General features: G+C 43.4%; 1 protein-coding gene across 12 annotated transcripts in view; it reads left to right on the plus strand.

Annotated features, from left to right (window-relative positions):
• The window catches only part of SPK1 (guanyl-nucleotide exchange factor), a 251,368-nt gene that overhangs the window by 138,838 nt on the left and 84,912 nt on the right, over window positions 1-27,618 (plus strand). For all 12 annotated transcript variants that reach the window (XM_086778119.1, XM_086778125.1, XM_086778131.1 and 9 more), the window contains 3 exons: window positions 3,584-3,710; window positions 24,926-25,119; window positions 25,737-25,867. In XM_086778119.1, coding sequence (XP_086634245.1) covers window positions 3,584-3,710; window positions 24,926-25,119; window positions 25,737-25,867 — 452 coding nt within the window. The remainder of the gene's footprint in view (window positions 1-3,583; window positions 3,711-24,925; window positions 25,120-25,736; window positions 25,868-27,618) is intronic.

A 27,618-nucleotide genomic window follows, 5' to 3' on the forward strand; every position in this document is an offset into this window, starting at 1 on the left:
TCTCTTTCAACAAAAACTCACTCTTTTTTCCATTGATGAACAACTTGTGCTCCTGCAACTCCTGCAATACCTTAGCTAAATGCTTTCTATGTTCCTCTTCGGTCTTGGAAAATACAATGTTGTCATCAAATTAAGTGCTTGAATACTTTCATGTGGTCTAAGGATCCGATGCATCATGTGGTTATAAAGGTAGTCAGAGCATTTGTGTGTCATACAATCCAAAACTAGTACACCCCCCCTCCCCTTCTGAGTTATATTAATAAAACCTTGGAGTCTTGAGTACTAGTTCTTAGAGCTAGAGAGCTCTCTTGTCTTTTTACATGTCTCAACAATGAGAGAATAGCTGACTTTATAGTTCTTGCTCCAAAGCACTTGAGAAAAGTGCTTTAAAACTCACTTATAGTCCAAAAAGCATCTTTTTAATAATGAAAGCTGTTCTCTTTTTAGTATTGAAAAAGCTTTTAATCTTTTGCTTTCCAAAAGCTAGTTGCACGATTCTAGCTTGTAAGGTGCCCTTGCGCTGCTATCTTGCCACATGGTAGTATTACGTCAGCATTGCTATGTCACTCCCCCCAAATTTTTTCTTTCCAAATAAGTTTTTTTTTCTTTGGGGGCGTTGTGTTGCATTTTTGCATGCCAGCAACCTGTATTTTGATGCTTTGGTGACAAAGATCCATATCATTGATTATTGGCCTGTGGGATCATCTGATCCTCATTGCGAGAAGGGTCGCAAGCTGTAGGTATATAAGTAGGCTTCTATTTGTTTGTGCATGGCTTCGGAACTACCTTGAAGATGTGCTCAACAAGCCACATGCATGTGAAGGCACTGACACACACAGTGCACCCTACCCTTGTTCCTCTAGAAGAATGAGTGCAGATTTCTGTGAGATTTTCACAGCCTTCTTTAGAAGTAATCTAGTACGGTTCTAGTAACATGGTGGTTCTTACACAGAGCTCCCTGATAGGAACTCAATTTGAAGCAGTAAGTTGTATGTGGCGACCACCTCTTAACTTTGTAGTCAAAGAAAGGAGTGATTCGAGTAAGCGAGTGAGCATCAAACCAACCTTAGCCATCTTGGATACTGATCTGAATCTGAGATAGGTCTTCTAAATATCTGAAGTGTTCAGAACAGATTGCATCCATCTATGGGCCTACAAACCAAGATATACCTTGTTTCCCACAGTTCTAATGGGATGGAGCTGTGCGTCAACCATGGCTCCTGCATGGTCACTCTGTATATCCATGTGTGGGCCTACAGACCAAGATGCCTTGTCCCACAATTCCAATGTGATGGAGCTGTGCACATCTAGAGGCAGCTGTGAGAAGACTGGCTACACAGGTCATAACCTTGGTTCTTGATCAATGTGATAACTAACTGTCCAGGAAATGAAGACTTTCTTTTTAGCCAGAAGTAGTCTTTTGGTGAAGATGCCTTGTTAGATTTTTTCCGCTCAAGATTTGTTGTATGTTAATTTCAGAAATTTTTCAGAATCATCTGTGCTACATGGCATTCATGAGAGAAACGTTGAGCTTGACCTTATCTAGCTTCTTTAAGACTTCTTGATGCATCTATTGAATAAGATTACACCAATGTGTTTTTTTCGTACTTTACTATTGAGTGGTCCTTCAGCTCCTATTCAGGTGTTTGCACGCTTGATAATTGTGACAGAATGAACGGATGGTTTGAGCTTCTGATTCTTGTATGGTAAAGTTTTTTTGATGGATGTGGAAGGTCCTATGCTTCTCTGCAAATGAGACATACAAAACTGTCTTGTTAGTTGTTTGCTGGGTTCTGCAACATGGTTGCACACCTGTTCTGCTGGTCACCAGTCTGTTCGAAGTATTCAACTCTAGATGGTTATAGTCGTGATGATGACTGTTCTGTGGATTCTGCGTCATGGTTGCGTACCTGTTCTGCTGGTCATAAGTCTGTTCGAAGTATTCAACTCTAGATGGTTGTAGTCTTGATGACTGTTCAGCTGTATTAAAAGAAATGGTTTGTATGAAAGGTTTAGACATCGATGCTAAAAGGATCAGCATTTGGTGGTTCAACGTTCTATGTTTTTCTTTAAATTTGTGTGTGTGCACAAATGCTAGCCATTAGCGATGTGAATCCTCATGTTTTTTCAAGGCTCTGATAGCATTCTTCTTTGTTTTGCGAAAAGTAAGAGAGACATAAATGGTAATGCAGGTTGTGATGGCTCTCTAACCTTTCTAGTCTTGGAAAGTTGCATGAGTGCTTTGACTGCTCTTTATCAGTTTTAAAAGAATTGTTTGAAAATCCAGTTATAGTAGTTGAGGCAGATGCCACATTTGTGCATGAGGTTGTACTCCCTGTTTGAATAATAGAATAAAGCATGCAGCTGGAGTGTACTGACATCCAAAAGGAAAACCTGCAACATTATCTTCCTACAAATGTCCTGGTGGTCAGGAAGAAGGAAAACATTACATGGAGACCACCGGATATGTAAATAGCAAAATTTGTTACATCATTCAGCTCAGTAGTTATGAGTGCCAGCATTCCTCCGTGTGTAGAGGTAGGCAGGGGATATATCAAGGTGTATTGTTTCACTTCTGATAGGGGCATAGTTGTATTCTGTACTTCTACCTTTCCTTTGTTCCATATGGTGCTTGCATACCGCACACATACCATATGCTGTACAAAAAGCACAAGCTTCCATATAAATTTTAAAGCTCTTGTTTATCCTACACCTTATTAGGTGTCCCCTTTGCATCATCCATGGATCCCAGATGCGTTGCCATGCAGCTTGCACACATTGTGTAATCAAGTGTTTCCAATTTACCATATTTTATTTTTATACTATTCAAACTAGAAAAAGATTGGCGTACTTAACATACCACCTTGGATAGGGAACAGGAGAAGGTGTAGTAATGCACTGCCTATTGTTTTCTTGTTTCTGCTTCAAATGAGATTCTTTATCATGCATGCAGAATGTTGTAATATCATAAAATGTTTGTCTTAAACAAAGAACAGTTGGGCTACAAGAATGAAAGGCATACTCATTCTCAGAATAAGACAACTGGCCATAAAGATTGTGGCTTATAGTGACCTAGGGCTGAGGGTCTATGCTCTTCAGATAGGCTATACATTGCTACGTTTAAGACCTGGTTTGATTGCTTACACCCTCAAAAGTGTGTGCTACTGTAGACATGATGGTTTCATTCTCTAGACTACATGAATTGAAGATATGTGATGTGTGCACTCAAACTGGTCTGTGGGGTGCGCCTTGATGGTTTTTCAAATGGCATAGCCTCCCAGACTACAGTGTCTCTCATGGAATAGTTAGCAGTTTTTAGAGCTGCTTATCAACAAGGAGAGTTTTTGTCTTCTCTTTGCGAGCTTGTTGTGTTCTGGTCCTGGCATTCTTGAATCAACTCACTCCAACGGCAATGCTGTGAAGTTGCCATCATCTTGATGACTCTGCATTTGTATTGGAAGGAAAGTACTCTACTTCTGTGGGCTGATTTAGATTATCACTCAAGCTTGAACAATTGGCACAGACAGATTTTCTTTTAACTCGTGCTTTTTGGACATGAGGAGCTTTGATGGTTTTGTTGCAGGCTAAGGGCTATCGGGTCGGACCTGTATACGATGATGTGCTATCTATGGCATGGGTGTTTTTGGAGCTTATTGTCAAATCTATGGCTTTGGAACAAGCACGCACATATTCCAGCAGTCTTCCTGTTGGTTAGTTCTTTGTGGAAGCTGAACTTCCAACTATGTTGATTTCCCTTGGTTTTATTGCTAGATTTTGAATGAGATATTGCATTTGTGGAACTCCTTATACCAGTGGCGCATTTTTTTTTCCCGGGAAAGGGATCTTTCTGTAAATTAAAAATCAGCAGCCCAAAGGCTAAATGTAAATGCTCATTACCCTCATAAGAGGCGGAAAACAAACTGGGGAGGGGTGATTCCCTCCATGGCTGGCTACTCTCAGATGGACTAAATGCTTATAACCCTCATAAGAGGCAGCCCGAGGGCTAAATATAAATCCTCATAACCCTCATAAGAGGCAGAAAACAAACTGGGGAGGGGTGATTCCCTCCATGGCTGGCAACTCTCAGATGGAAAAAGTAATCTAGTGAGCGTTTAGATGTTCCTACCCTTGAATTGCGAGGAACATTCTGAATCAATGTTTCATAGCATATGAGACAACAAAGTGTAGTGGTGAGTTATTGCTCTGCTTTAATTACCAGGAAATTTCAATAATAATGTACAAGCCTTTGAACAGTAGTCATGTGGATGGTGTGGACACTGCTTTTGGTTGCAAAGGGGTCTTGAGGATGGCGTTTAAATCTTTTGCCCAATGGGGTTTTCATTTATTGGCATTTCGGTTGTGACTTACAATAATCCATCAAAAATCATAAGTTCACATCGTCAATTGTTATGGTTTAGAGGTTTTCAGATTGACGTGGTGGGATGTAATGAAAAACATTGAGTCTAGAGACATGCTCTGTGCTTTTGGACATTGGAGAAAAAGGGACAATTAAGTTTACTCACGGTTGTAGTCGAACTTGAAAGTGACGGGTTTCTTGGCTTTCGTGCTTCAAATGGATTCACTAGCCATTATACACAAGTTGTTGATTAAGGTGTCGGGGATGAACACCACTGTTACAATGGTGGCAGCTGATCAACAGAATTGCAGCCTGGCACATCTGGGGTGGGGCTGTAGCTAGATGAGATCATGGTAACACTTCACTTGGAGACTATCTGCTTCATTTGGCCATATACCATTCACACCCTGTCAGGAAGATGGGAGTGCATGAAGGGCGATTTCCAAGTTATTGAGGAGTGTTGCGAAGCTTTTCTTCATACATGGAGCCCGCCGCCCTTCCTTTTCCCTGTCGATGGTAATATTTAGATTGTCGCAGATGGACTTGGGCATCTAGGACAAGAGGGGTTCATGCGAAAAATAGATCTCCAGTGGTTAGTGGGCAACCCACCGTGTAGAAACACCCAGAAGAAGGACAATATCTGGTTCCTCCTGTACGAGTGCCAGAGTCTCCTCGGAATGTGGGGTGTAATGTCATATGCCTCCCAGTGAGGCTTAAGTGTGGAAACTCTCTGCATCTATCCAAGCATCATTACGCACAGTGTAGCGGAAAAAAGATTTTCTCCTCCTAGGGTTAGTGACATCAGTCCATTCCCACTCACCAGGGTCCTAATGTAGATATCTGAAAGGCATCCACCATAAAGCTATAGACACCACGAGGCATGAGCAACCATCACCGGGTGTAAGGGTTGGTATACCAACGCTTCCCAGAGCGGCCCACGACTCTCACTGGACGGATCATAGAGCCCGGTGTGATCACTTGTACATCACTTGTCTCCATCCGCCGTCGCGATTGAATAGAATAGAAGGCAATACCCTCTTCCTTCTCTGGCTTCGGGAATCCCAACACTCGAAGGAGCACGCCTGTCCCATAAAAGATCCCCAACCACGAGTGATGATACACATGCCAAAATGTATCAATGATGCAGTGGTTAGGTATAGCTCCATCAAGCTTTGCAATCCGTCATTGACTCCCTCTGAGATTGCCACGGCATATATCCTGGTTGACCTAGGGGACTACCAACATCATCTTTGACAAGGTCGTTCCACATAATGGACTCCCTGTCAACCTGATCTACTGAGCTTGGGGTTCTATGACATAACAATATCTGCATATTGCTCCAAGCCTGGATAATGGAAGAAACCTATGGGAGGACAAGGGGCAGTAATTTGCCTCAAAGAAAATAAAACATGTGCTGTGCCTTGAGTCACCGCCACTCTGAGGGACACATCTAAGAATATTAACCGTCAGTACCTCATGACATTATCCGAGCAGAGTTTGCTGCGCCTCCTATGATGGTAGAGGCCATATTTCAGACTATATGCGTGCTAGACAGATTCTGAGAGATGCCATAGGAGAGAGTGTCATATAGAGCTTTTGAGGCATCTAGACAGCTGGCTGAGGCAGGAGACAGAGGATCATGGTATGCACAGGTCACACATTGGTTCTCACAGCATGGCCTAGACATGGATCATCTACCACCATTCCAGTATGACAGGGATGCACCACATATCCCTCTCTCTCATAGTCAGAGGAACAGAGTATTGAGACAGGATCTATGGCAGCTCTATACACGAGAGACATGGATATCGCCTACACAGCCTCTTCCACCGAAGATGCTATACTACAGAGATCACTTCATGAGTATCACTGATGACGGATTTATAGAGAGGCCTAGATACATGGAGGGCTTTTTACCACATGGCTCCCGAGTGGCTATTGGTCGGCTTAGAGTTTTATCACACCGATTGGAGATTGAGACTGGCAGAGCAGCATGGATCCCCTGAGAGGAGAGGGTATGCAGATTGTGCACAGAGGAGGTGGAGAGTGAGGAGCATTATGTATGCAGATGCATTATGTATGCAGATGCAGAGCATATGCAGCCATCAGAAAGAGATATCCCATTTTATTCAGAGAGCCACATTCCCTACGCCAGATCTTTGAGGCAACAGACCAGCGCATACTGGGGAGATTCATTCTAGACATACAGCGCCACAGGAGACATCATTACGGGCTCAGACAGCTCCAGAGGGGGGACGACAGACACAGATTACTACATTTTTTCAGAGATCCATCCCACTCCCAGCCCCTACACGGCAGGGAATTACTCTCCAGAGAGCAGAGACACTCAGAGCCCGCAGGAGACAGAGGACACCTGGCTTTCGGACACCACGCCTATACCAGAGAGAGATGACATAGATCAGAGCTCAGTTTCACTGAGAGGGTGCGGAGCGACTGGCTCGCTTCAGAGCACACCCAGGCATGTTCTTGAGGGAGCTGTGGACACCCCCTTCATTGATGTATACCATTTTATACCCCCAGTATGGTACAGGATGGAGCTAGCTAGCTGCATATCATGATTGTATACTCCATGCATATAGCTTTGCATTCTCCTAGTAGTAGAGCTCCATCCCCTCCCCCACTCATTGTACTTATTGCACACCCAGATTCAGCTTTTTAGTTGAGTACTTTTTCATTTTGTTGGGATGACAGAGGAGACCCCATACAGGTACACCGATTTGTCTCATAGGCCGAGTTCGGTCTTTTGGAAGACGTTAATAAAATCTGTCTCTCTCTCTCTCTCTCTCTCTCTCTCTCTCTTTTTTTCGTGAAATGGTGTTTTATATTATATGTAAAAATGTACATCAGCCACATGGCTCACACAGAACCTATGGCCCCAAAAAACCCCCACAAACGATCCTCTAAAGGATCATGACCATGCAAACCTGTACACTAATAAGAAAGCGTCCTAGCCAAATAAGCATCCAAGATAAAAGCATCAAAGATGAGCCAGCCGAGCCGCCGTAGACCATAACGAAATAACATCTGCATCGAGTAGCTGAGCTGAGAGAAGAGAAGAAAACTGCCAAAGCAGCAAACCGCGGATACGTAGAATGTGCCCATGTATTCCAGACAAGGAATCAAAGATGGAACCCATTCCGTGTAGTCCAAATATGCCAAAGTCCTGTCCGTCTAAGGAAATGGAATATCACAATGTGACTGTCCGTTCGTGAGGACAAATCCCAAATATCTACTGATGAGCCGAAACAGTAGACCTCTCTACTGCCTCCCAAACGCGAGAGACAAAAGACCAAATCTGACGGCCACTAGACAACTCATAAACAGATGCATAACTGTTTCAGTGCATGTCGTGCATAATGTACATCGGCAAATGTACATTCTGCATGTCATGCAGAATGTACATCGGCAAATGTAGTGTTCCTCTGTCTCTACCTCCTGGTAGCATCGCTGACAAATGCGGTCATCCAAGATCTGATAACATATCGCCTTGTCTCAATCCGCAGCTGGTGTGATGAGGTCCGGATCTGTCGAATGGCACAACGTATCCTGTGTGTGATAGGTGTACATCCATGTACGCCGGGCGGGTGATAAAATCATCTGGTGAGAGGTGTAGAAAATGGCTCTTGTAATGAGCCATTTTCGTGCCTAAGGGCTCAAGGGGGCTAGTCCATGTCCTCTCTGTGTCCACTCTGATGATATCCATCCTGATCACGCGGTTTTGCTCTGAGCGGGTGAGATCGAAAAATGGACAATCCAGACTATACTGAAAGGGTGGCAGTGCCTCTATCCGCAAACCATGTAGGTCAAACCATGATCTCATCTGGGTGTACCAACAATGAGTATCTCCATCCTCTGCCAACTGTATGGATGAGGTCAATGCCAATCGGGAGTACCTCTACTGAGGGATGTCCCATAGCCGCTGTAAAAAGGTAACTGCCTAGAATAGGGCCTCGGTTACTACTGGTGGGGCACCCAACTCAGCCCGAACAATCTCATGTGGTACTGCTGATTTGCTCTGAATCATGCGGGCAATCATCATAATGAGTGGTCTCTCCATTTGCCTCCATCCCTCATTTGTCCCTCTTTGAGATCTGTGATGTATACTGGAGCCCCAAATTGGAGCTCCGTACAGGAGGGTCGGTGTGACAAGCGTATCAAATAGCCACAATTTGGTGCGTGGCTTCTGAAACTGTATGTGTGCACACTGCCTCTTAAGTGCCCCCAAGGCTGCATGCCCTCGTCCTAATCTAGAGAGAGAGAGAGAGAGAGAGAGAGAGAGAGAGAGAGAGAGATATTAACGTCTACGAGAGGCCAAAGTCGGCCTATGAGACAAAAAAATAATACAATTGTGTTCTTGCGGTCATCGGAAGAAAAGAAACAAAAGAAAAAGTGTGCATGTGTCTAGATACAACTGTGAATCATCATGAATCGGTGGAGCCCATATACAAACAATATAAGGGGGGTGGGGATATGGATGGAGTGCTAAGGCAAAATGCATCTCTATATGCTGAAGGGGTAGTACAAGCATGCTATGCAGATCTATGTCTAACTCCATCCAGTGCCATAAGAGGGATATAAGATATCATACATCGCCGATGCTGAGGTTGTGAATGGCATGAACATGTACCCTGAGTCTGAATGAAAGCGAGTTAGCCTCTCCTGTGTCTCCATCTGGTGTCTCATTCGGATAGCTGCTATCTCTCGGTGACGGAGTCGGGGTGCTCTATGTCCAGTCTGTCTAGGTCTCCTTCTGGCTCTCAATTCCTCTGCTCTCTGTGCGGTCACCCACGTGGTACATCAGCTGGCACTGGCATAGCTATCTGGAAGAAATCTGTGAGCTGGGATTGTCTCCCACCCCTAGTGGGAGCGGGTGTCTGGAGGAGTCTCTCTCGAGAACTATGAAGCTCTAGTAGTAGTAGTCTGCCAAGCTGTCGCTGGTCTGAGGCCTCTGGTATAAACCCATCCTCTGAGATGCTCATAAAGTGGTCTCTGTAATACAGCATCTTCGGTGGTAGTGGGCTCTCTGGTGCTGTCTATGTCTCTTGTATGTAGTGCTGCCATATGTCCTGTCTCATCACTCTGTTCCTCTCATTGAGAGAGAGGTAACCCCGTGGAGTAGACTGATCATACTGAAAAGGTGGCAACCGCTCAATGTCTATCCCATGATGTGAGAACCACTGTAGCATATGTGCATACCAAGATCCAGTGTGTCCAGCCTCGGCCAGCTGTCTGGATGCCTCAAAAGCTTGGCGGGATAATCTCTCCGTGGGCATCTCCCTCATCTTGTATATAAAGGAGTCGAGAAGGCTCGACGGAAGCCTGCCTGGCCTGCTGCTCTCAATCCCCCAACCTCTGCATGAGTGCTCAGCTCTGCCTCCAAAACTGCCCCGTATAGTTTGGCCAATATATGGCCAATCATGATGGTCCTATAGTTCCCGGGGTCTAGTACATCTCCCGCTTTATGGATCGGCACAATAGTGTGCATCGTCCACTCAGAGATGAAGAGATGAGCAAGAAATGGTGCCAATGTATCAATAGCATAGATGAGATGCTCTCCCTGTAATCTTGTATGATCTGTCGCCCGTCCATGTTGGAGTCGGCATATGGCCCTCCTAACCATAGGTGGGGTGAAGAAGGTGGAGACTGTGGAGCATGGCTCTCTGGGCTGTGGTATAGGGGGCTGTGCAAGCACATCATAAAGTCTCTCTGCATATGTCTGCCAGGTCTGAGGATCGGCAATAGGTCTCCTCCAAGCAGCAGCAGCATCTCTGCTCATGAGCATGTGATATGTGTCCCAGTACTGAGACTCCTCATAAGCTCGCCGCTTACGGCGGGTGAGAGTACGCATCCTCCTGCCTGCTTGCCTCTGGGTGATCTCCCCGCGAGCCCTCGGCACTCGGAGACTGCGGTAAAGGTTTCTGCACCCATCATCATACCATCGGTTCTGGGGCATGCTTCCAGATGTAGGTGGCCGTCGTGTCTGTATGTGGTATGGGAAACTCCTCGCGGCTGCGGAGTGCAGTACATGTGAGAGCTGGGAGGTGAGCATGGCCATGGGTGCCGATGGATCCAAGGCAAATAGCTGATCATGAACATGATAGTCGTACACCTCGGCTAGGTCCTGAGTGAAGTGAAAAATAGTGCGTGGTGGCTGTATGATGGGTGGGTGGGTCTCCAATAAGCTCCTGAAAGTGAGGGATAGATATGTATGATCCGCCCCAATGGGGCATGGTGGTACGGTGAAGTGGGACACCATATCTGCTGCCTCCCGGGATCCCATCACATAATCCACTGTACTACTGCCGCCTCCCACTGGAAAGCAAGTCAACCCACCTGAATCTGGCCACTGAGTCATCCCGTTATAAATAACGAGATGGTGTCGGGTCCCAAGCTCCAGCAAATGTTGCCCATATCCAGTGCTGTCAGCTCCTCCATCAGCGGAGATCCGAGTGGTCCATGTATCCTCTGTAGCTAGCGGCTCTAGTCTCAAGGGATCCTCAAAGTCATAGATCTCGCACTGTCTGCTCTGAGTCCGTGCATTGAAGTCCCCCATCGAGAAGACTTCTCCCAGTGTCGAATAGTGTAAGATCTCCTCAGATAAGACAGAGTATGGAGACTCACTAGCCTCTCCTCCACCCGGCTCCTCGGTGGTGGCAAACCGCGACCCCTTCGGAGGAAAGTAGCAAAGGGCGATATAAATCCATCTGGTCTCCGAGAGACGTAAGCTAATCCACATGTATCTCGCGTCCGAGTCTCGTGCTACGACTCGAACATGCTCATGTAACCCATGCCTGAAAAGCACTGCAATACCTCCTGAACCTCGGGAGGTGGCCTGTCTTATCCCCTGTCGGTGAGCTGACTCCCACTGATAGCCCTCAACCCGTGGTAAGCCCCTCTCCGGGCTCTCATGTGTCTCTGTCATCAAGATGATATCCCGGCCCTCCATCACCTCCTCAAGTCTCCCTGGATGTGTCCATAGGACTCCATTACAGTTCCAGAGTGCTATGTGTATCTCTTTGTCTTCATGTTGTTTCCTCCATGTCTCATAGGCCAGATGGCGCTATTCGACCCTCTTCCCATCAATGTAGATGTGACGATCCCTATAATGTGCCTTCTTCCCTTCTTTGCGTGCCGCCTTGATCTTCGGCATGCATAATCTTCTGTGCTCCAGTTGCATCCATGTGAGATCATCATCGAAGTAGATGGGGTCCCCTGGCAAGCTCCTCAAGATAGCCCGTCTTCTCATAAAGCTCATCCTACTCTCCTCGTCCGGGAACTGTAGCACTAAGGCCTTGCCTTTGGTGGAGTCCTTTGGGGTTGTCCTTCATACTCTAGTGAATGGGAGCGGCTCATCCTCCTTTAGTCCTAGCTTGGTACATAGGTTCCGCCCGTCAATCTCGAGCATGGAGGTAGTGCTCTCTGGTATTTATGTGACTCGGATGTTGAGGCGCCGGATCCGTCGCATCTTCTCTTCGTCAAGAGTAGACTGCATCATGTGTACATCTTCTTGTACCTCCTTCTTGATGTTCTTCTTCATCACTTGTACATCTTCTTGCACCTCCTTTTTGATGTTCTTCTTCATCACTTCTACTCATCCTTCGCGGGCCGCCTCCATTTTCCCCTTGATTGTGTGGGTGAGGGTTTTGGTGATCTCTTCTTTGATTGCCTCTTTGTCCACCTCAAGAGTCTCTCCTTCCTCCCGTGGACGATCGCGTAAGGATGCCACTTCGCCCTTCAAAAGGTTGATTTCCTCCTGCATGGCGAGCTTTTCCTTCTCCCACTCCTCTTGCATGGTAAGCTTCTCTTCCTTCCATATTTCCGCTTCGGCCTCCAGCTTCCCCATGCGCGTCAATAAGTCCTTCTTGATGGCGGTGATGGTGCTGTCCAATGTCTTCTTCTGGTCCTTGATAAGATCCCTAAGGATATGATCAAGCTGGCTGATTTTGTCATCTACAGACCCTCCCATTGTAGAGGGAGGAAATGTTTGAAAGGAGCAGGTAAATATGTGGGAGAGAAAGAGAAAGAGAAGAAATGGAAGAAATGTTTGAAAGGAGCAGGTAAATATGAGAGAGAGAGAGAGAGAGAGAGAGAGAGAGAGAGAGAGAGAGAGAGAGAGAGAAATGAGAAATATTAACATGTACGGAAGACTTTAAAGGCCTATGAGACCAAAAGTAATACAATGGTACCATGGATATACTGAGTAATGGAAAATTGAAAGAAAAAGAAAAAGAAAAACATCTGACAGGACATGTGATCAACAGATGTTATGAATCCCAACTAGAGTTGTTACGAGGCGTGCCTACAGTTCGAGGCGTATGACTGCTTGATCGAGGTGTCCAGTCTTTTTTTTTTTTTTTTTTTTGCTGGTTTGAGTCATTAGACGGGAGCTATAAGGGCCCAAGGCAGCCCCTGTCACACACTTTTTTTTTTGTAAAGCTTAATGTCATTAATTACAGGTGGGAAACCTCAAAACGAGGAAAACCCACCAAAAACTCTCTCCCTCATTCTCTCCCTCCCTCCCTCCGTTAAGCCTTTCTCAAGACCCAAAGTTCAAAGTTCAAAGTTCAAACACACTAGGATGATGATGTTTTTTATACCCATTTTTGGAGCTATCTCTATACTCTACCGGTTCATTTCAGTTTACTCTGTACCCTTGCATCTTGATGATGAGGATGGACTATTTTGGTCTCATAGGTCATTGTGGCCTTTTGCAGATGTTTAATACAGCTTTCTTTCTTTCACACACACTTTTTTTTTTTTGTGAAACTAGTTGAAATTGCATTATATCATGAATGTACAAAAGGGTTAGGCATCAGGAGGATGTCTAAACCCTAGAACTCAAAAAACAGCAGTAAAAAGTTCTATGCAAGAGCAAGGCAGTGCTCAAGAAAAGAGCCTATGCCCTATCTATCAGAAACAGTAAAAGAAAAGCTGAACACAAGAAACATCCAAATCTCCCTCATGCACGGCATCATATAAAGACTGCCGCAACGAGGCTCGGAAGAACTCATAAGGCTGCTGAAGGGGTGAATTCAGATATGTATAATTTCGCTGTAGCCAGAGGGTCCACAAGGCCCAATATCTGATCCAATGGAAGAAAAGAGAATACTGTGACAATGAAGCTGATAAGGTGCCAAACATCCAGAAAAACTTGTAGAATCTGTGTGCAGGAAATCTGAGAGATAAAAAATAGGAGATCTTGTCTAGAAGGATTCTGGAACATGAACAAGACCACAATAAATGCGGAACACTCTCAGTAGTATGATGACATCTTGGACAAAAAGGAGAGGCAATCCTTCTTTGAGCCAATTTCACTCCCACTGGAAAAATACCAACAATGCATCTCCAGAGAAAGAGTCTCTGTTTCAATGGCATTTTCAACTTCCATATCAAAGTCAGTTTTGCTTTCCACCAAGCTAAAGACTTATCCAGATGCCAAAGAGAATTAGCATGTTGAGCAATCCATGGAGGAGGTAATATCAATCGATAAGCCTGTATAGAAGTCATCTGATGCAAAGATTGAGAGGATAATCTTGAGCCTGAAGACTGAAGATGCCAATCTTGAAGCCTGTCTCTTACATCCAATGTTGGAATCGGAATGAAAGGGTGTAAGAGATCTGCAATAACTTTCCATATAGATCTATGATGCATCCCAAGATTGTATTGTTGGCAAGCTGCCGGAAAAGAAAGAATTTGCCCTGTAGTATCCACTACATCATCGATGAAGCGGATGGCCAATTTCATAAGATTGTAAGCTCTGATTGGTTGTTGTACAGTAAGGGGAGAGTAAAAAACAGCACTCCAATGTATGCTTTCCATTCGAAGCGAGGAAGCTATAGAAGCAGGATGGGGAGACCATTTGATGCGGGAGAGCACTTTCTTCCAATCCTGAATCAAGGAAGTAGAAAATGGACAACCAGGGATTTTACCTTGAAATTTGCCAAGCACTACTTCCGATGGATCAACCAACCAGCGACCATAAGCATTTGTGCGCATACGACCACACAGAATAGCCAACATGATAGACCAAGGCTGTTCTTGCTGAAAGAAGGTTTTGAGCATAGTGATCTTTCTTGCCAGCACATGAAATTTGATGTTTATAATATTCAAACCACCATGCATTTTTGGCGAGCAAAGCAGGTCCATTTTGAGCAGCCTTAAAGCTTTTTTATGAAGCTTAGTTTTCCAAAAAATTTCCATGGCTTGAGACATAAAAGAAGAAAGATCTCGAGATGACCAATGTAATAGAGGAAGGTAGAATTGGACATAGGCCAGAACAATGGACTGAACAATTCGAAGCCGTACATGTAATGGCCAAGTGGAGATCTTCCAATATTCTAATTTGTTCTTAATTTTGTTTAGCACCCAAGATATTTGTTGCTTATTTCTGATTTTCCAGCCAATGGGATAGCCCAAGTGTCTTACTATGCTTTCCGGATAAATAATCTGGCCAGGCCACAGGATAGCATGCCAATCACAATGCTTGAGAGGTAAAAGTTTCGATTTCTGAAAATTAATCTTTAAACCAGCTGCCAACCCAAAATCTGAAAGAGTATCCATCAATAGACGAAGCTCCACAGGACTGTTCTTTGGCATGAAGAATGAATCATCTGCATAAGCCTGTGCAATGAAAGGCCGTGAACCAGAAATCTGAAGCCCCTCTAACTGTCTAGTATCAACCAGATGATCCATGTAAAGAAGCAAAGGATGCGAAGCAATAGCATAGAACAGAGCACTGAGAGGGCATCCCTGTCGAACTGATCGTTCTAGAGTCCAAGACTCAGATAAATGTTTCCCTATAAAGCATTGAGCAGTGGAATCTGAGTAAAGCCAGTATATGACATTAACTAGCTTTGGCCCAAAACCAAGTTTAGACATGATTTGAGAAACATAATCCCACTGCACCGTATCAAATGCCTTTGCCACATCCACTTGCATGACCAAGACATCTTGAGCAGAGTATTTTGCATATTCCATTGCAATGAGAGTATTGGAGATATTATCATGTATATGCCTTCTTGGAACAAAACCATATTGCCTGGGATGAAGTCCATCATGAAGGATATCTTTTATCCGGTGTACCAGCATTTTAGCAATAAGTTTATATATAACAGGCATCAAAGTGATAGGCCTCCAGTCATCCATTGTTTCACACAGAGGTTTTTTGGGCAGAAGCTTAACCAGACCATGTTTCCAAGCTGAGGGAAGATGTTGATGCTGCCAAGCTACATTAATGAGCTTCAAGATTGGACCCTTCAATTCAGCCCAGAAGGCTACAAAAAATTCAACTGTCAAACCATCCCAACCTGGGGATTTATGTTTACCCAAATGCTTGAGGGCTTCATCCAATTCTGTATCCAAAAAGGACATTTCCAGCATTGAAGCTTTTTGCAAAGAAACAATAGGAGAAACCAGCTCAATAAATTTGCTCCGAGCCAATGCAGCCTGAGATGTAGAAGAAGATGGTAGAGAAAAAAGAAGCCGAAAATGATCCAGGCATTGTTTTTCTAACTGAGATAGAGACTGGGTCCAAAGACCATCCGATTTCCTGACTCTCATGATAGATTGACTTTGTCTGTACGTGTGTAAATTTCGAAAGAAAGATTTCGAGGAACAGCCCTTATCCAGCATAGGTTTAACTCTAGCCCTTGTCTGCCATTTGGAAAGCTTGCGTTTATCATTAGCATCAATTATGGAAGAAGCACAAGACAATGAATTTTGTTCAGAAGCAGAAAGAGACCTTTGATGGCTAATCTGTACCAAGGACTGCTTGTATGATTTTGCCCACTGGATATGCTGTCTAGTTTCTGCCATGTACCATCTTCCATATTCCTTAATGACATTTTGAATACGATGTACAAAGGAGTTCCAAGCAAAATCCAGATCCTCCCGAGCATGAGCTAACAATGGCTTACAAGCCAATCTGATCATTTGCTGGAATTTTTCATGAGAAAGATATAATTGATTAACCTGCAAGTGTCTGACTAAAGAGAGCTGAATGTCGTCCAGAGGCATACCAAAAGAAAGGTTGAGCCAGAGTGGAGTATGATCAGATAGTTGTTGAGAATAATCAGTCCACATTTGACATGTATAATCATCATATTGCTGAGCATGAATAAGATACCATCTATCAAGCCTGGCCCAATATTCTGTAAAAGCATTATGATGATATGTGAATCCCAAAACCGAAGGGTGAATTGCTGACCATAAATCTGCAGTATGAAGAGAAGAATTCATATGTTCCCATCGCTGGATTTCAGAGGGAATCATATGGGATTTATGTGTGGTATTGTCTTTCCAGTGAGGGGAATTATTAAAATCACCACAAAGTAGAGCATTTGAAGACCAAGGATATTGGTTAATGGAGTCCCACATTTGAGCTCTGGAAGCTGAAATTTGATAAGCATACAAGGAGCCTATTTCAAAAATCTCTCCATTGATCATGCATTGGATAATCATCCATCGGCCATAAGGATCATTAAATGCTACACATGGCTGCAGATCATGTCTGGCTAAAATGCACAGCCCAGAGAAATGTCCAGATCCTGCATAAAATATATCATAACCTGAAAAGAACCCATGCTGGCCAGCAAAAGAATGCTGATTATGCTCTTGCAGACACACCACATCAGGATGAGTATTGTTTATATAATACCATAGGAGTCTCCATTTGTGCTGATTACAGAGGCCCTGTATATTATAAGAAAAACATTTAAGAGAAGTACGCATGAAAATATGTACAAGAGATGAGCAATCCTCAAAGAGAAAGGGAGGCATCAAGCCTCTGCCATTGCCACAGGGTCTTGCTGACCCTCAAAATCCAATTCCCTGACTAAATCATCTTCTTCACAAAGTGGAATACCCTTCTTAACTGCATTGACCCATGCTTTTGAGATGGGGCTGTCCGAAGAGGTAGAAGGTTGGCCAGGAGATGGAGCAGAAGCATCCCAATTGCGAGATTGGAGAGGTCTTTGTTTGAGAGGCACCGTCTTCTTTGCATTCTGCCAACCCTCGTGAGAAGATGAAATATTTTCCACTAGCTTGCTTTTTCCTTTATCCTTATTTTGGGCTAAATTGGCTTGGTTCCCTGTAGGAAGTGAAGACTTTGCTCCTTTAGCTTCAATCTTTTCCACATAAGTCTTTTGACCTCCTTTATTAGATGGTGGAGGAATGGCAGCTGGAGGAGGCGGATGAAGGATTGAGGGACACTCTGAAGCTAGATGCCCGAACTTGTGACAAGAGAAACAAGCTCCGGCAAAAATGCCCCATTTCAAAGTGAAATATTTCTTTCCCAAATTAACACCCTCAATCTCAACTGCAATAGAAGAGGGGGTTGGTCTATCAGTATCCCATAAAATGCAAAAACGATTTTTGTTACCTGTGGGACGAGGGGGACAAATCACTTGTCCCAAAGTCATCGCTAAGCCTGGAAGCTCTGTTCTCATATAATCTGGGAAATCAACAACTTCAACCCATACAGGGCAGTGATGTTTGATGAGATTCTGATAATCCTTGTTAGGAGACCAGGGCATGACGTGCACCATTTGACGACCAAAAAATAAAGGGGACATTTCCAGCATCTTTTGTTTTGTCAATACATCCAAGAGATGAACTTCATAAAATCCTCTGGAGGCAAAATAGACTCCTTCTACATAGCATCCACCTAGGAGAGAATTCACCCATTGTCCCACATCATTAGCCGAGGGTATTTTACCTGGAAAAAAGATGATGACTGCAGTTTGAGAGAGCTTCTTCAGAGGATGCACAAGAGAAGGTAACTTCATCTTGTAAGTGAGTTCCGGAGCAGGTAGTGTCCATTCTCTTCTACTTTGTTGAAAATCCTCATTCAACATGTCAAAAACATAGGAAGCATCTTCAGATGAAGGAGCTATGGGGGGTAGAGATTCCCTTGATTGTCTTTTAGGTTCAGGAGAAAGAGCTCTCTTGACATAATACTTGCTTGATTCTGCCATCGAGACCAATCGATTCAGCAGGAAGACACAGATCAGGAAAAAAGGGGGAACAGCACTATTGAAATGCAATCTTACAAGGAGAGGAAAAACGGAGAGCTGAAGCGACTTATACAGAAGGGGAAAAACAGAAAGCTGAAGCGACTTATACAGAAGGGGAAAAACAGACCTGTAGCGAGGCACAGCACATACGCACACACACACACACTCCTATACACGCACTCAGGTCGAGGAAGAGATGAAAAAGAGCAGATTGGCGATGAGAAAAAAGAGCATCAGGGTAGCCTCAGAAGGTCGCGTAGATTACTGCAGGGCTGACACAGTATAGGCTACAGGGCCGATACAGTCCTGTGACAATCGCCTCACCACATGTGCTCTCAAACGAGCAGGCGAACAGGATGAGGGAGCAGACGAGCAGGTCGACCACAGACACACACACCCTTTCTTTCACACACACACTCTCTCTCCCTCTCTCATATACACCCTCTCTCTCCCTCCCTCTAGGCTCATACATACACACACTAGTCTCTCTCTCTCTCTCTCTCTCTCTCTCTCTGTCTCTCTCTCTCAACTTTCACTATACACGCCTCTAATGTCTCTAAAAAATACGAGTGTTTCGAGGCGCGTACCATACCCGCCTCGTACCAAACCCTCTGACGCCTCTAGCAACCATGATCCCGACAAAGCTTCCTTAGGAGTCAAGGTAGTGGTTTAAGGATGGACCTTCATATCCATGGCGATTTGGGCCCATAACTGCACACGTGATTCGAAAGATCACAGTGGTGAGCACTTGGACTCTCATGCGAGGCTTGATATCGGGCTTCAGCACACATTGGATATGTCAGCCATCCTGAGATACCCCCTTTGTATCAAAAAATGGATTTAGTTGAGAAAGAAAGTTTGCAAATAGAACGAAGCCTGTTATAGCATCAAGGCAAAATACAAACACTCTAATAAATATAATCATGTTTTTGGGGGATCTCGGACACCGAACCCTTATTGACTCATACATACATTTAGAATGCCCAAATGAGTATCTTATCTCTGAAAGAGACAGATCAGAGAATGTAGCAATGAAAGATTTTTCAGGTGCTATAGAGGTTCCTGGAGCATCTTCAAACTCTTTATCTTCATCTGCATTTTCGGCCATCAGGTTGGCATGATTCTTCTTTTGTTCCTTTGCTATTCTTTTGAAGCAACGGTCTTTTGTGTGACCTACCTTCTTGCATAAGGTGCACTTGATAACTTTCCCGTTGGTGCTTCCCTTCTGTTTTGTTAAGAAACCCTTTTCTAAGCTGATGTTGGAAGCAGCTTTCTCTTGAAGAAGTCTATCCTCATCAATGAGCATGGCCACCATCTCTTTATAGGTCATTTCTTGGGCTATCCTCCTCAGTATAGATAGCGTTCCCAAGAACTTTCAAAAGTCTTCTATGCTTGATATAGAAGGACTGCTTTTCTATGATCCTTGTCAACTTATGCTTTGAGGACAGCCACTTGTGGACCCAAGATTGCTTGAATGTTCTTGTAGACTGTTACTTTCTTTCATTTTTAGACCAAATGTTTTCTTTAAGAACACCCTCGAGTTATTGATTTTGTTCCCAATGATGTTTTCCAATTCGTCCCATACCTGTTTTGGTGTCTTATCAAGATCAAGGTGATGGATAAGCTTGTATGCAAGTCCGTGTGTGAGGGCTTTGTCATTCTTGTCCTCCTGTTCTGCAAAGAAGCTTCTCCCTCTAGTCTTTTCTCACTGCCCTTGGCAATGTTCTAGGCACCATCCCGCATGAGAAGTAGACAAATCTTTTTTTGCTATGTGGGAAAGTTCGTTCCAGAGAACTTCTCAAATGCAATGCTGCTCCTATGTAGATCCGCGATGCTGTAAATGCTGAAGAAACGAGCCCCAAAGAAATTTGGAGGTTGTAGCTCTCTAAATGTTTATGTAGGGTAGAGATTTAGGGAAAAGCCCAATTTATGACATGCTGTAGGCTTTAACTAGGCAATTTTTTTTTGTGTACGAAAAAAAAAAAACTAGGCAATTTTTGCCGTGATTTTGGAAACCCCCAAATTTGGATATGTGCAGGAGCTTCAGCTTTGATGTAGCAGGTAAAAAATCAAGAAAGCCCTAATTTTTTGTTGATGTATAAGTGCTGGTTTTGACGAATTTTACGAGGTTTTAGTAAAAGCCCCAAATATTACCATTTGATTTTTTTTCTTGCAGGTGTCGGGCTTTTTAGTGCTGATGAAGTGACACAAAGGTGGCGTTGCTGCCAATGACGATGATGAGCAGCGGCGAAAAAAGCGCTGTTGGGACTCAGTGCAGGTGGGCAGTGGCAGCATGTCCAGTGCGCAGGAGTCAATGAGCAGGCAAAGGATGCAGTCCAGGTGAAGAAGGACGACGAGGCGACATGGGAGGCACAAGACGACCAGGGGCACTATTTGCAAAGGCGCTGGACGGCAAGCTGCAAAGGGGTAGCACTGATGACTGGGCATGGTCAAGATGGTAAGGATCAAGTGATGGTGACATGAGGCTCACAGGCGGCACATGCAGGGAGACAGGGGCACGGGGTTGCTGTAGCCAAGACGTGAAGAACGAGGTGCCTGTGAAGGCAGTGGTAGATGGCGAGCTAAGCAGTGTCGAGTACCCTAAAAACACAGCTCTGATATGATTTGTGGTGTTTTAGGGTTAGACTTACACAGACCTAGCTAAGGGGGACGGAAGACCTCCATAGTGTGTGCACAGAGAGAGAGAGAGAGAGAGAGAGAGAGAGAGAGAGAGAGAAAGAGAGAGAACAAAGCTCTTAGAGAAAGAGTATTGCAAGAATGAATGAAGCTGATTGATGAGGTATTCACCTATAAGAGGTGTTTAACACACACTTTTTTTTTTTTGTAAAGCTTCATGTCATTAATTACAGGTGGGAAACCTCAAAATGAGGAAAACCCACCAAAAAGACCATATACAAGGGAGACTACTAGAGTGTTCACTATGTTCAGTGTGAACATAGTTAAACATCAAAAAACAATCTGTAAAAAGAGCATACAGAGATGAGTCAATCTCATGAAGAAATGAAATGAAATGTTATATTAACGTCTTCAAAAGGCCATAATGACCTATGAGACCAAAAGTTACATCATGGTGGATCTGATACAATGTCTGGATAAAAAAACCCAGAAAATGAAAAATAAAGATGATACTACTGGCATATAAAGATTGCTGAAGAGAGGAACGGAAGAATGAGTAAGCATCCAAATAAGGCCCAGCAAAAACTATCCTGTTGCGAGACTGCCAGGTAGTCCATAAAGCCCAATAGCGAACCCAATCAAAGAAGACTTTATAGGATCTAAGGGGTGAAGGGAGAAGACCGAAGATCCAAAAGTATTTCCCAAAGGGTGCCTGTCGGAAGCGGGCTCTCAAACGTGCAGCAATCCGATCCAATAAAGTCCTGGTCAGAGGACAACTCCACAAAAGATGAAAGACTGTCTCTTGACAAGCACCACAACTATGACAAGTTGAAGGTGCCAAAAGTCGCCTAGCCAAGAAAAGGCCGACTGGCAAGACTCCAATGAAGCATCTCCATAAAAAAAGTCTACTTTTCAAAGGAAGACTGCATTTCCAAAGAGAATGAAGCCGCTGTGTCAAATCTGATTAGCATGTTCTTGAACCCAAGAGGCAGGCAACAAGAGATGATATATCGAACGAACCGAAAGTTTAGCCATTGATAAAGGGCCTCGTGCAGGTTGTTCTCTTCTAAGGCTCCAATCAGCCAAACGATCAGAACGATCCAAATCTGCAATTGGTTCAAAAGGAGCAAGAAGCTCTCGAATAAGCTGCCAGATTGATCTATAATGCATCCCCAGACCAAATTTTCTGGCGGCAACCACAAAAGAAAGCACATGGCCACCAGCATCCAAAACATCATCAATAAGATAAACTCCTTTCTTTGGAAGGAAATATGCCTTCCTAGGCTCTCGTAGAGCCAAGGGTACATCAAAAGCCTTTGACCAATGAATACTCTCAAGGCGAAGCGAAGAAGATTGCGCATTAAGCCTGGGATTCCAAAAAAGATATTGCGTAACCTGTTTCCAGGCAAAAATTATCTTAGATGAAAGAGGGCAGCCGACAATTTTTCCATCGAAATGGCTGAAAATTGCATCCCAATACGTAACAGTCCACTTTCCAAAAGCAGGTGAAGACATAAACATACACATATGACCCAACATAATAGCCCATGGCTGTCGCTGATATACAAATTCCAACAGCAAAGTGGATTCACGAGCAAGCACATGAAAATGAATATTCAATATGTTCAAGCCACCATGTATCTTTGGAGAACACATCTCTGGCATTGACAAAAGACGAAGACCCTTTTTACGATGTTGAGTTTTCCACACAATTGCCATTGCCAGAGACATAAACCGATCTATATCAGCTTTCCTCCACATAATCAAAGGAAGAAAGAACTGTATGTAAGCCATTACAATAGCCTGCACTATCCTGAGACGTACATGAAGAGGCCAAGTGGAAAGCTGCCAATAATCAATTTTGCGATTCAATTTTAGCATAACCCATTGAATCATTTGTGAAGATGACAGCTGCCAACCCAAAGGGTAACCCAAATGACGAACGATATGTCCACCAGGAGGTATTCCACCGGGCCACAATACATGATGCCATTGCTGTACGTTAAGCGCAAGCAAGGTAGACTTATGGAAATTCACTTTCAAACCAGCAGCCAGACCAAAAAGTTCCAAAGCCTCCATTAATCTCTGAAGATCTTGTTGCGTATTCTTGGGCATAAAAAAAGAATCATCAGCATAAGCCTGAGCCAGGAAAGTATGCCCAGCAGGAAGCTGTAAGCCATGCAATTCATCAGTAGCTTGCAAAAAATCCAAGTAGCAAAGAAAAGGATGTGTGGCAATAGCAAACAACAAGGAACTAAGCGGACAACCCTGGCGAACTGAACGTCCCAATTTCCATGAATCCGATAGAGAAGAGCTCAAAATCAAAGAAGCATCACTGTCATTATAGAGCCAATACACAATATTTTGCCACTTCGCACCGAAACCAAGATAACTCATAGTCATAGTAGCTATATAGTCCCAATGCACAGAATCAAAAGCTTTCTCGATATCAACCTGCAAAATGAGTACATCCTGCTTAGTGTATTTGGCATATTCAATGGCAATATAAGCATTGGCTAAATTATCATTGATTTGCCTCTGAGGCACAAAACCATATTGCGCAGGATGCAAACCATCATGTAAAAATCCTTTGATACGATTTGCCAACATCTTAGTCAGAAGCTTATAGATGACAGGCATAAGAGTAATGGGCCTCCAATCCGAGAAAACCTCACAAAGATCCCGTTTAGGGAAAAGCTTGATCAATCCTTCTTTCCAAGAAGATGGTAGTACATCATTTGCCCAAGCTTCATTGATCATATACAGCAATGATTGTTCCAGCTGAGGCCAAAAAGCATGGAAAAATTCCACTGTCAATCCATCCCATCCGGGAGATTTCCATCGACCCATTGAACGTAAAGCATCTTTAAGTTCAATATCAGTGAACGGAGATTCTAATTCCAATGCATCCTGTGGAGAAATAATGGGCCGAACATGATGCAATAAAGCATAACGAGCATTAAGTATGTCAGATGAAGTAGTTGGCGGTTTAGCAAAAAGAGCTGCAAAATGCTGACTAGCAATATATGAGAGCTCCGACAAAGAATGAGTCCGTTGACCATCAGATTTTTTCACCCTTCTGATGCATTCCTTTTGTCTTGAAGCATGTAGATTTTTGAAAAAAACTTTGGAAGAGCAACCCTTATCTATGATAGCTCGATGTCGCGAACGTGTCAACCATTTTTGCAATTTTCTCTGATCATTTAGCATGAGGAAATGCTTAGCCTGCATTAAAGATTCTTGTTCATTAGTATTTAAAACCCTATACTGAGCAAGATCAGCCATAGATTGACATGTTTCTTTAGCCTGCAAGATCCGATCTCGCAAGTCGGCCATTAAATAACGACCATAATCACAGATCACAGCCTGCATGCGCTGAACAAGGTGGTTAACACACACACAAACTAACACTTATAGGGAGCGTTCATACGTACATAGACTCTGAATCCCAACAGCAATCGAGGAGCATAAGACATCCTCATCGCTGTAGATATGTGATGCCGCTTGCTATCCTCGCTCTCTTGCTCTGTTGTTACACATGAGCTATGAACAGCAAGCAGAGTGCAAAATAACTGTACAATATGGAAGCAGCTGCGGGTTCAGATCAGTAGAGCTGCTGTGGGCCAACGGGCAGCTTGGGCCCACCATGTGACTTACCTCCATAAAAGCTTGGAATGTGCTGCTGCACAGTAGTATTTCTTTTTTAGCAGTAAGATATTTGTTTATCTGAAAATTTAGTGTGTTCTGTTTAGATGTGTTATCTTTGATGATGTTTAAAGAAAGTGTGTGTCAATTTCTGCTGCCTTGATTTCCTTGTTAGTAAGTTATTTTATGTGGTGGTGCAAGTAGAGCTGTGCTTTATTTGATATTTTTCTCAAGTTAACAAACTGCTTTTCAGGTGAAGAAGTGCCACCGTTACCATTAAAGGATGGGGTTTTTAGGTGTGTCGGACAGCTGTATGATTGTCTGCTTACTGAAGTGCATGAGCGTTGCAAGAAAGGGATTGGCCTTGCCAAACGCTTAAACAGCAGTTTGGGTTTTTTCTGTCATGATCTGCTTTCAGTTATAGACCCACGGCAAGTTTTTGAACTGGTAAGTACTGAATGCATTATTTTTTTAATAAACAGCAGGCTTTTTAATACAAATATTGAAATTTATCAGTCTTCTAAAAGTGCACTCTCTACTTCATGATAAGAAATCAGGTACGAAAGCATTTGGTTTAATTTGAGGTTACACATAATGATTATAATGCGTTTATGGATTAATTTTTTTTTTTCCATTGATTCCTGCGTTCATTCTTCCATATGCTGTAAGTTTCTGTACCCTTTTTTTCACCCGTCTAGCCTTAGGCGCAAGATCCTCCTGTAGTTACCATTTTTCACCACCCGTTTAGGCAGTTTTTATCCGCCTGTAGATGCTGCCGCTAAGGAAGCACCTTGTGGGGGTTTCGAACCTTGCACTTCCTGGTTCTAGGCAAACACCTTCACCAGTTGGGCAAGTTTCTGTACCTTGAGGCACCTAGCAGTCTAAAAACATGCATTTTGCAAGTATAGAATCCATTCATGAAATTTGTTTCTTTGGGCCCAAATCAGAAGTGGTCATGTCCTCAGGTGTGATAGACTACCGTCAGATTTATATACCATTCTTTTTTGGCATAAAATCACTCTGGATTTCATCTTGACATTTTTCACCTGGCTTCAAATTTGCAGGTAGCCCTTTATATCAACAAATTTACCGGCATCTGCCAAGCACCATTGCATGAATGCAAGCTTACCTTTTTGCAGGTCATCTGTGACCATGACTTATTTGTGGAAATGCCAGGTCGCGATCCTTCAGAGAGGTTAGTGTCCTGGCTAATGAAGAAGGTTAGCCATAAGTGAAAAACTTTAAGCCTGCTAGTATCTAGAAATAAACATCTTGGTATCTAATAAGCAATGTGTTTAGTAAAAACTGAGTCTTGTTTGGCTGATGATGAGTGATATTCAACCATAGTGTGATATTCGATAGGTGGGAATCCTGTAGTTTGTACAGTTTCAAATGTTCATATGCTTGTACAAAAAATAAATTGCTCACAAATCGGTCATGCACTGTCTTTTTTCTTCTTCTTTCTTCGTATGAGCATGGGAGTCTTCTATGCATGGATGCGTGGTAGAATAAGGTTGAATTTATCTTACTTTCTCCGTATTAGCATTGGAGTGTTCAATGCATGGATGCATGGTAGAATAGGGTTGAATTCATCTTCCTTAAAAAAGAAAGCAGTAAAAAACATTGAACTGCTGAATATAACAGAGTTGAAGTAAATTTTCCCTTTTTTTTTTCACATTTGGACGTATCTAACTGATTTATGTGAAAACTTTCATTTTTTATATTGCCAAAAATGATTCCAAAATCTCCAAAATCTTAGGGTAGATTGTGCTTTAAAATCATCGGAGTCTCTAAAATCCTTTGGTTGAAATTAAATTTGTAGTCTTAGGTGCCTTGTTTTACTTTGATATAGATAAGCAAGTTAAGGTGCGCGTGCGCGCGCACGCGCACACACACACACACACACTTTTTTTTTGTGTGTGTAATATCCAGTGCAGTATACACACTTTTTTTTTTTTTTTTTTGTAAAGCTTCATGTCATTAATTACAGGTGGGAAACCTCAAAAGGAGGAAAACCCACCAAAAAGACCATATACAAGGGAAACTAGTAGAGTGTTCACTATGTTCAGTGTGCACATAGTTAAACATCTAATACAATCTGTAAAAAGAGCAGTAGTATACACACACACACACACACACACACACACACACACACAAAATTTTTTTTTTTGGTGAAAGCACTGTTTATATTAAATAATAAACTGTACACTCATAGTCACCCGAAGCGGGTGGAACTATGAGAACGAACTAGAAAAACTGGGAAATTCTTCAAACTGCTGGAGAGAAAGCTCGTCAAGATCATAGCAATCTCAAAGAGACCGGAATAGGGACAGGTTTGGTTAAATCGAAATCTTTGGGGTGGGATGGTTTGATAGTTGAATTCTTTCACACATTTTGGCTGGAATTGAAGCTTCCATTGCTATGCATGATGAATCGATGTTGGTATGACGACATGTTGCCTCATTCTTGGAAGGAAGGCTTGCTGAAATTGCTCCCAAAAAAGGAACTTTGTGAGAATTTAGGCGACTGGAGGCCCATCTCTCTTATGCAAGTTGTTTATAAATTGGTCACAAAAATGATAATTAATCGCATTAAGGGCTACCTTCACTCAGGATTGCACCCGCCACAATATGGCTTTGTTCCCAGGCGGCAAATTATGGACAACATAGCAAATGCCTACATGGGTATTGAGTATGCCAAGTACATTGACCAGGATGTCCTGATCATGCAAGTGGATATTGTAAGGCATTCGACACTGTCCATTGGGACTTCATAGCTGGGGTGATGGATCGGATGGGCTTTGGACCCAAAATGCGAAATGTGATTTATTGGCTATACTAGGAGATACTGCTCAATGCATTTTTGGTCGGGAACTTTCGGCCGCTTGGACGTTGGGTAAATAGGTACGTCAGGGCTGCCCTCTTAGTGCGCTGCTTTATGCCATTG

This window comes from Cibotium barometz, chromosome 39, assembly GCF_041138505.1.
Source record: "Cibotium barometz isolate CiBa-2024 chromosome 39, ASM4113850v1, whole genome shotgun sequence".
In the NCBI taxonomy this organism is placed as follows: Eukaryota; Viridiplantae; Streptophyta; class Polypodiopsida; order Cyatheales; family Cibotiaceae; genus Cibotium; species Cibotium barometz.